Source organism: Mus caroli, chromosome 17 (genome assembly GCF_900094665.2).
Source record: "Mus caroli chromosome 17, CAROLI_EIJ_v1.1, whole genome shotgun sequence".
In the NCBI taxonomy this organism is placed as follows: Eukaryota; Metazoa; Chordata; class Mammalia; order Rodentia; family Muridae; genus Mus; species Mus caroli.
The window spans coordinates 32,678,574-32,687,988 of record NC_034586.1 but is presented as its reverse complement, the minus strand read 5'-3'; the positions used below and the strand labels follow the sequence as shown (position 1 = coordinate 32,687,988).

Below are 9,415 nucleotides of genomic sequence, written 5' to 3'. Positions count from 1 at the left end.
AAAGCATGCCTTAAACTGTGAGTTTGGGGTCAGCCTGGTCTATATAGTGAGTTCCAAGACAGCCAGGGCTACATAGACTCCAGCTCAACATTTTTTTTTTTGTTTTGTTTTGTTTTTTTCTTTTTTAAAAAAGGTGAACAGAAGCCGGGCATTGGTGGCACACACCTTTAATCCCAGCACTTGGGAGGCAGAGGCAGGCGGATTTCTGAGTTCGAGGCTAGCCTGGTCTACAGAGTGAGTTCCAGGACAGCCAGAGCTACACAGAGAAACCCTGTCTCAAAACAAAACAAAACAAAACAAAAAAGGTGAACAGCTTGCTTCCTTGTAAAGTTTTTCCACCTATCAGTCTAAATTTGTGTGTGTGTGACAGGGTTTCTCTATACAGCCCTGGCTATCCTGGAACTCACTCTGTACACCAGTCTGGCCTCAAACTCAGAAATCCGCCTGCCTCTGCCTCCTGAGTGCTGGGATTAAAGGCGTGAGCCACCATGCCCGGCGATATGTCCCTTTTGTCAGTTTTTATGTTGTCAGCCTGCAGAGTGGAGCTGGGAATAATTGCTACTCTGTCACATTCCCTAATTTGAAATCACTTCTTACAAGATCTTTTTTCTGTGGATTTTCCAAGTCAGCCTTAACCACACTTGTCATTGAGTCATCTTCTGGCCCATCTGTAGGCTCGGTCATTCCATGACATCTCTGTAGTGGCTGGACATGCAGGCAGATACAGGTCAGGGGCCTGGGGCATTAGGTCAGCTGTCTCTGTGTAGAAGACTTCCTGCTGTGTGGGACGCCGTCCAGGTTGACGTTTCTCTCTGTAGGGGTCTGTATGAAGCAGCACAAGAAGCTGACCCAGGCCATCCAGAAAGCCAGGGAGTGTGGTAAGTGAGAGCAAGGGGCAGGGTTTCTGAGGTGCTTGTGTGCTCCATGTCCGTGAGAAGGTACTCAGCAGTCTGTCTCCTAGTTGTTCCAAGTTAGGTGAGTTGCTGGACTCTGAAGTAACAGCTGTAGGTTCCAGGCTACTGGGAGTACATATTGATCATTGATCTTTCAGGAAACACAAGGAAGGAACATTCCTTCTTCAGACTACTGTCTCCTGAATCTTGACAGTCTTGTGTTTCTTTGTTCTGACCTGGCTTACGCAGCACCTTTGCACAGATGAGTGAGGAGGGAGAGCCCACGCAGTGCCCTGCCTGTTCTCTGTCTCCTTGGCAGGTTGTGCTGTGTATGCGCTGCTGGAATGTGCTTGGTGATTATGATTGGTCCCTCTATTTGTAGTGCCTTTTTCTTGTCTTGAATCTGACCTGCCCTTCCTCATCCACCATTATTTCCTTTAACCCCTTAGGTCTTCTCAGTTACTACGTCCCCCAGGTTGAGCCCCGGGATGCTGACTTTGGTACTGTGCATGGAGCTGTCAGTGTGACTCCACCAGCCCCCACACTGTTGTCAGGTGAACCTTGGTACCCATGGTACAGCTGGCAACAGCCACCGGAGAGAGAGCTGTCTCGCCTTCGCCGACTCTATCAAGGAAATCTCCTAGAAGAAAGTGGCCCNCCACCTGAGTCGATGCCTGAGATGCCCACTACACCACCAGCAGAAGCCTCCATTGAGCAGACCGGCTCCCAGAGTGCTTAGAACTTGTGACCTGGGGAAGTCAGACCAAGGGANTGCTGTCTAGGGCTNCGTGGTATCCTGTGTCCTGCAAANGGTTCTNTTTTGTGACAGTGGCAGACCCTATAGGGAACTGGCTGGCATGAAGAGAACAAGCACATTTGACGTTGAGGGGGACTAGATGTTTATGGGTAACTCTGGCGAGGACTTACATATAAACTGGAGACTCTTGTGTGTGCCCTTGATAGTGTGTCCCTGATTTAAACCTGGTTCAGCTTTTATACAATAAAGCTGTGTCTCTTCACCCGTTCCTGACTCCCTTTGGGCTGACTGTTCAAAATGTGGGTGCCAAGTCCATGAGGTGGGGTGGGAGTGTGGTCTACCCGCAAATGCCCGCAACTCCAAGGGGTGTGAGACTGGTTCTTCTGAAGGTTCTCTCAGCTGTTCACTGGGAGGGCAGGATACTTGGTTGCCCTGGCACCTCAGGGGCACAGACCTACAAAAGGAGAGCTGTTGCTAGAGAAAAATGGGGTTTGGCGAGAAAAAATGGGGTTTCCCAGGCACTGTGAAACCATGGTGGGGGCGGGGCGAGCCCTCGGGGCGGGTCCTAGAGATAAAGACTTACCGGCCCTGGTAGCGGAAGTGACGTTGTGTGGGGCGTGTCCGGTCCCGCACAATGGGCCATGGAGTTCCCGTTCGATGTGGATGCGCTGTTCCCGGAGCGGATCACCGTGCTGGACCAGCACCTGCGGCCTCCGGCCCGCCGACCCGGAACCACAACGCCGGCCCGGTGACATTTCAAACCCGACCCATGGCCCTTCTGTCCCGGTTCCTCTCCAAACCTGATCCAGGAACCACGCCCCCTTCTCACTGACTACTGGCCATTTCTTCTGCGGTCATACATGGGTTTTGGTGACCTTTGACCCTGGATCTAGCCGGGTTAATAGGCCTACATCTGTAACCTTTCACCTTTTGGCCTAATGTGGCCTCAACAAGAGGTTATAGTTGACCCGCCCTTCCTACCACTTCACAGTAACCTTAACATGGGAGCTGTGAAACCAAAGCTTGGGATCTGGAGGGGTGAGGTGGGAGGTGAGGAAGAGTTCCAAGCAAAGTCAGAGACCCTGTGGAGGAGCCTGGGTGGGAGCCAAGCAGGCTGCCAGGAATGACTTCCACGATGCTGTAACCTAGCGAGTGTCTGACCGGCCCCTTTCTCTGTAGTGTGGATCTGCAGCAGCAAATCATGACAATTGTAGATGAGCTGGGCAAGGCTTCTGCCAAGGTACGGGGCGCCTCTAGGAGGAGGAAAGGGAGATGGGTGGCAGATAAAGAATCAAACAAAGTAGATCTTCATCTTTGCAGGCTCAGCACCTCCCTGCACCCATCACCAGCGCTTTGAGGATGCAAAGCAACCGGCATGTTATTTACATACTGAAGGACACCTCAACCCGCCCGTGAGTCTTATTGTCATTATTCCGTGTAAATCAGACTCTTCTTACCTTCCTTTTGCAATCTCTCCCAGACAGTTGCTCCTGCCTGGTTCATTATTTTCCCCATCCCACAGGGCAGGGAAAGGAGCCATTATTGGTTTCCTCAAAGTTGGATACAAGAAGCTCTTTGTACTGGTGAGTGTCACTGCAAACTAGCCATTTGTAAGCATTGGTGTCAGAGAAGAAATGGGGGCGGGGTGGGAGACAACCAAGATGCATGGCTCCTAATGAGTATGTGTTCTTGACCTCTTAGGATGACCGGGAGGCTCACAATGAGGTAGAACCGCTTTGCATTCTGGACTTTTACATCCACGAGTCGGTGCAACGGCATGGCCACGGGCGAGAACTTTTTCAGCATATGTTACAGGTACCCAACAATCTTTACCGATCAGTCAGAATAGATCTAAAAGGCTCTTCACCCTGAAGCTCTAGGAGGCCCTGCTCCATAGCCCACAGTTGGTCCCCTTTTCTCTGTATTCCCTTACCAGGCTCCCAGTATCCTGCTAGCATGCTCCTCCTACAACCCCTGCCCCCAAGTTTTTCGTTTTCCTGCAGAAAGAGCGAGTGGAGCCCCACCAACTGGCCATTGACCGACCATCGCCGAAGCTGCTCAAGTTCCTGAATAAGCACTACAACCTGGAGACCACAGTCCCACAGGTTAGAGGCTCTGCGCCAACCCTGGAGACATCTGACTAAGTCCTACCTTGGGTTGTTTCGATGTTGTTTTAGACTTACCTCATTTTCGTGTGTGTGAATGCTTTGCTCACATGTATATACATGCACCATGTTCATGCCTGTACACACAAGTTAGAAGGGGGTGTCAGAACGTGGGAACTGGAGTTACAGATGTTTATGAGCCACCATGTGGGTGCTGGGGATTTGAATCTTAGTCCTCAAGAGCAACCAAGCGCTCTAAGCTTCTGAGCCATCTCTCCAGCCCCTATTTTTGTTTATTCAAATAAGGTCTCTGGGTCACCCTGGCTGTACCATACTCCCCTTGTATACTAGGTTGGCCTTGAACACACAGATCCACCTACTTCTCACTCCAGAGTGCTAGGATTGAAGGGATGCTCCACCACCCCAGCTATATTTTTTATGAGGACTTTATGCCTGAGCTCTGTATTGACAGCACTCCTATCCCTGTTTCTCCCCCTCCAGCCCTTCCCCTGTCCCCCTCTCCCACTATTGTCTCTCATTATTGTTGCATGTACATGTGCACAGGTATATAGACAGGCTAAATGCATATATAAAACCCTCTGAGTCCCTCTAGTTTTGTTTATATGCACCCTTCTCCAGGGCTCCATCGTGGGTTTTGTTGTTTTGGTTTTTGGTTTTTGGTTTTTTTTTTTTAAGATTTATTTTATATATGAGTACTCTATCTGCATGTACACCTGCATGCCAGAAGAGGGCATCAGATCACATCATATAGATAGCTAATGAGTCACCATGTGGTTGCTGGGAATTGAACTAGGGACCTCTGGAAAAACAGTGCTCTTAGCCACTGAGCCATCTCTCCAGCCCGCATTGTGGGCTTTTGAAACTGGATCTCACTATATATCTCAGGCTGGCCTTGAACTCACAGTGACACTCCATCTCTACCTCCTGAGTTAATGGGGTCACAGGTATGCCTTGATGCCCAGCTGTTCTGTATTTGAAAGACGCTTGCTATATACACACCAAACCTCACCCTCCTCAAATGGATGATCCTCCTGCCTCAGCTTCCCAAGAGCTAGGATTAAGTCATGATGTCCAGTGTGATTTATTTTTGCAACTAAATCTTTTTTCTCCTTACCCATCACATATTCTAGAAGCATTCATCCTGTCTTTTTGGGGAGCTTTGCGTGTTTGCTTGCTTGCTTGCAGGCTTTTTGAGGCACAGTCTCCCTCTGGAGCTCTGGCTATCCTGAAACTCACTATATAGATCAGCTGGCTTCAGACTCTCGAGAGATCTGCCTGCCTTTGCTCAGAGTGCTGGGACTAAAGGCAAGCACCACAGAGGTCACCCTGCCTCTACCTCCAGAGTTCATCACCACACCTGGGCATCGGCTGTTTACTAGACCTTATTTTATCCCCAAACACAACAGCTTCTTTCTACCTTGTTCTCCCACAAGTCCATTACATTAGTCATCATTTATGGAAGATCCAGAATAATAGGCATTCCAGGCCTCAGAAAGCTTGGTTTATCATGGGACAGTGATTCTGTGAGTTTAGAAACACATTACTAATGCATTCAACAACTATTTGTTGTGTATCTGACACTGTTGTGGCCACTAGGAATACTTTACACAACCAAACAAAAGAATCCAAATGTGGAACCAGACAAACAACTTATTCTAGGGCCAGGCAAGGGTGGTGCATGCCTTTGACTCCAGCACTGGGAAGGTAGAGCTCTGTGAGTTCATGGCCAGCCTGGTCTAAATATTGTATTCTGGGGCTTCTAGGACTCCCTGGAGAGGCCCTGTCTCAAACAAACAAACAAACAAACAAAACACCAAAAGGCATGCTTTACTGTTATTAAGGGATAAGTGTTCTGAGAAAATGAAACCAGTGCTGGTGAGGGAGGGGCTTACAGGTGCGAGTCAGCTATTGGCAGAGCTCTCAACTGAGAGGATAGCTCATTTGTGCAAGAGCATGAAGGAAGTGTGTGGAGGCACAGTGTCCCAGAGGAGTGATGGCTAGTATAAAAGGCTGTGCAGTGAGAATATGCCCACAGCAGTGTGACCGAAGGAAAGTAGTAGGTGAGAGCTGAAGCCAAAGGCACTCGGGTCACCTGTCTCCTTCACTTTGCTTGCTGTGCCAAACAAACAAGCCATAGAGGGAGCCAGGGTGAAAGTTCAGAAGACGGATAGGGAAGCAGAAATTCCTGATGAAAGGGAGTCAGGGACAGACCCAGGGACAGCAGCAGAGGTAGGAAACGGTGGCATCTGAGGGTAAAACAAACATGATTTCCTTATAGAATAGATGTGGGAAAAATAGAGTTATGATTGGACCCAAAACAATAGGAATAGGAAGGGTAACATTGCATGATGTAGGTAGATTGGCTTTCGGGAAAACATTTAGGAGTCTTTTATTTTTTTTTAAGATTTTATTTATTTTATGTATATGAGTACAGGTGGTTGTGAGCCATCATGTGGTTGCTGGGATATGAACTCAGGACCTTCAAAAGAGCAGTCAGTGTACTTAACTGTTAAGTAATCTCTCCAGCCCCAGGAAGTCTTGTTTTGACTGGTTTGGAACGTACTGTGTAGTACAGGCTAGCTTTGAACTTACAAGAAGTCTTTAATCCTAAGGTTATTAGGAATGAATCACTATGCCCAGTGTCGGAGCTGATTTTTAAGGTAGTCAGGAGTTTGAGACAGGCCTGGGTTACCTGAAATGCTGAGTCAGTTAAAAAAAAAAAAAAAAAAGGGCAGTATTAATCTCAGCACTCCTGAAGCTGAGGCAGACAGATATCTGTGAGTTCAAGGTCAGCCTGGTCTACAAAATGAGTTCAGTCCAGAGAAAGGTTCAGAGTGAGACATGTCTCAAATAAAAATAGTAGAGAACGGTGGAAGGGGCACGTTCTTCACACTGGACAGGTTAGCCCAGTTACATGGACACGTGGAGCAGCTGGCCTGTAAAATACTAACATTGGCAGGTATCCTGTGAGCTCTGTTTAAGATGTGTATGTATGTATGTATGAGTACCTACATGTATGTATGTGCACCATGTGCGTGCAATACCAGCAGAGGTGGGAAGAGGGCCCTAGATCCCTTAGAATAAAGACAGTTATGAGCAGCCTTGTGGGTGCAGGGAACAGAGGCGATCAGAAGCACAGCATCTCTTTTTTTGTTGTCTTGTTTTTTGTTTTTTCGAGACAGGATTTCTCTGTGTAGCCCTGGCTGTCCTGGAACTCACTCTGTAGACCAGGCTGGCCTCAAAACTCAGAAATCCACCTGCCTCTGCCTCCTGAGTGCTGGGATTAAAGGCGTGCGCCACCACCGCCTGGCTTATATCTATATGTATTATAAAGAGGTAGTGTGGTCCATGCCTTTAGTCTCAGCACTTGAAGACAGAGACAGGCAGATCTCTGTTGTAAGTTCAAGGCCAGCCAGTCTATAGGCAGAGCTACACAGAGAAACCCAGTCTCAAAAACAAACATATATATGTATGTGTGTGTATGTATATATACACACACACATACATACATATACATATGTATGTATACATATGTTATATTTATATAATGTATACACGTGTGTGTGTGACACCACCACCCGGCTAGATTTATTTTATCTTATGAGTATACATATTTTGCCTGCATGAACATATATACACTACGGGTATCCATGAAGGTCAGAAAAGGGTGTTGGATTCTCTGGGACTGGGGTTACAGGCGGTCAGTCATGAGCCACCTTGTGAGTATTTGGAGTTAAATCAGTCTTCTGCAGGAGCAGCAATGGTTCTGAACCACTGAAGCATCTCTCCAGCCCCATGATTTGACCTTGGGGCAGGGTCTCATGTAGCCCAGCTGGCCTCTGGCTCTCGGTGTAGCTGGGGATGTCCTTGAACTCGTCCTCCTAGCTTTCCCCTCCAAGTGTTAGGATTTCGGGCATATGTCGCTGTACCCAGTTGTGTGTGGTGCTGAGAGGCTTGACCCCAGCGCTTCATGCATGGTAGGCAAGCATTCCATTAGCTTAGCCACACTGAGACGCACCTCATGGGCTTTGTGGTCCAGGTTCTATACCCACTGTGTGATGAGAAGAGACAGTATGCTCTGTTTGCTTCATCTTCCAGGTGAACAACTTTGTCATCTTTGAAGGCTTCTTTGCCCATCAGCACCGTAAGTCTCCTTACCTTGTGCCAGCCTAGTAGTTGTGGAAAGGGAAAGGAAAGAGGTGGGCTCTTAGTTCCACAGGTCCCCACTGAGGGCCACCACCTCTTCCTTCCTCACAGGGCCCCCCACTTCCTCTCTGAGGGCAACTCGACACTCTCGTGCTGCTGTGGCCGATCCCATACCTGCTGGTAAAGCCTGCAAGGACTGGGTGGAATTAAGGGCAGTAAGGCCTACTTCCTCAGGAGGTTCCGGGGTAGCAGTGCTGTCTGCTAGCAATTCAGAACACCCTAAAGCCACGCATCTCTCCAGCAGCGCTGTTTGCCCTGGCCCTGCTGGGAGCATTTTATACATGGGAAGAAATCAGATCCTGCTAACGCTCAAGCTCACACACTAACCACACTGCCCTACTCCAAAGCACACCCAGCCCTGTTCTCTGCAACGGTTCTTACTAAGCAAGCCCCTCAAGAGCTTGGCTGGCCTCCAGTGTCAGCAGAGCCTCTGCGCTAGGTCAGCTCCCTCAAAACAGGCCACAGTCAAATTGTTGTAAATTCCTCAGGCTCTGTCAGCCAGGGAGGGACAGGAAAGTGAGCCCAGTGGTCCTTTCATTTCTATTCATGGGATAGTGATGTGAATAGTCAAGTCTATATACTTGTTTTATAAGAGAATGCTCAAAATGTGTAACATTTTTACCTGGCATGGTGACACATGCCATTGATTCCAGCACTCAAGAAGCCAACGTAGGTGGAGCTCTATGAGTCTGAAGCCAGCCTAGTCTGCCTAGCAAGCATTACGCCAGCCAAGGCTGCATATGAGATCTTGCCTTAAAAGAATTTTTTTCAAGAATAATCAAACCTATTTTGACTGAACTCACAGGTTGGCTGGGTGTGGTATCCAGTACTTGAAACGGGAATCCCTGAGTTTGAGGCCAGCATGGTCTACAGAGTGAGTTCCAGTCCTGAAAAACCAAAAAAAAAAAAAGCCTCACAGGCTGCCATCTACCTTTCCCCCTCCCTTCCTCCCTCCCTCCCTCCCCAATACATCCTCAGGGAGCGAGGCATAGCCTTAAGCAGCTGTGTGGTGCTGGCTGGTACAGAATGGTTAGCTTTGTGGCTGGTTACCTTGCCATTGGCCAAGAAAAGTAGTAACAGTTGCCCAAAGAACAACTCATTGAGCCTTATAAGCATTAGCCTAGGCTCCCAGAGGCCCACCATGACCATGACCCGTGATGGTTACCGCAGTTCTGAGGCTACCATCCAGTAGGCAGTGAGGCCATGCCACCATCTGGGATGGATGACGATCCACAGAGGGCTGATCGGGTCCTTCTGGTCTGTGATGGAGAACCTAAGAGGAAGGGAGGAAACTCACCCTTGCTATACAGTAGCTCCCATTGCTATACAGTAGCTCCTATTGCTATACAGTAGCTCCCATTGCTATACAGTAGCTCCCATTGCTATACAGTAGCTCCCATTGCTATACAGTAGCTCCCATTGCTATACAGTAG

The 9,415-nt window shown here is 48.5% G+C and overlaps 2 protein-coding genes across 10 annotated transcripts in view; both read left to right on the top strand.

Moving 5' to 3' along the window:
* The window catches only part of Mrps18b (mitochondrial ribosomal protein S18B), a 6,355-nt gene extending 4,438 nt beyond the window's left edge, over positions 1-1,917 (top strand). Inside the window, exons 6-7 of one of the 2 annotated variants that reach the window (XM_021150093.2) lie at positions 819-878; positions 1,343-1,917. In XM_021150093.2, coding sequence (XP_021005752.1) covers positions 819-878; positions 1,343-1,632 — 350 coding nt within the window. In that variant the 3' untranslated portion in view covers positions 1,633-1,917. The remainder of the gene's footprint in view (positions 1-818; positions 879-1,342) is intronic. The other variant, XM_029470851.1, reaches the window with a different exon arrangement.
* A 333-nt stretch (positions 1,918-2,250) lies between these two features.
* Atat1 (alpha tubulin acetyltransferase 1) overlaps positions 2,251-9,415 on the top strand; it is a 12,459-nt gene continuing 5,294 nt past the window's right edge. For 3 of the 8 annotated variants that reach the window (XM_021150085.2, XM_021150083.1, XM_021150088.1), the window contains exons 1-8: positions 2,251-2,398; positions 2,830-2,890; positions 2,971-3,062; positions 3,173-3,233; positions 3,352-3,465; positions 3,654-3,755; positions 7,875-7,920; positions 8,034-8,102. In XM_021150085.2, coding sequence (XP_021005744.1) covers positions 2,292-2,398; positions 2,830-2,890; positions 2,971-3,062; positions 3,173-3,233; positions 3,352-3,465; positions 3,654-3,755; positions 7,875-7,920; positions 8,034-8,102 — 652 coding nt within the window. In that variant the 5' untranslated portion in view covers positions 2,251-2,291. The other 5 variants (XM_029470849.1, XM_029470850.1, XM_021150084.1 and 2 more) reach the window with 3 other exon arrangements.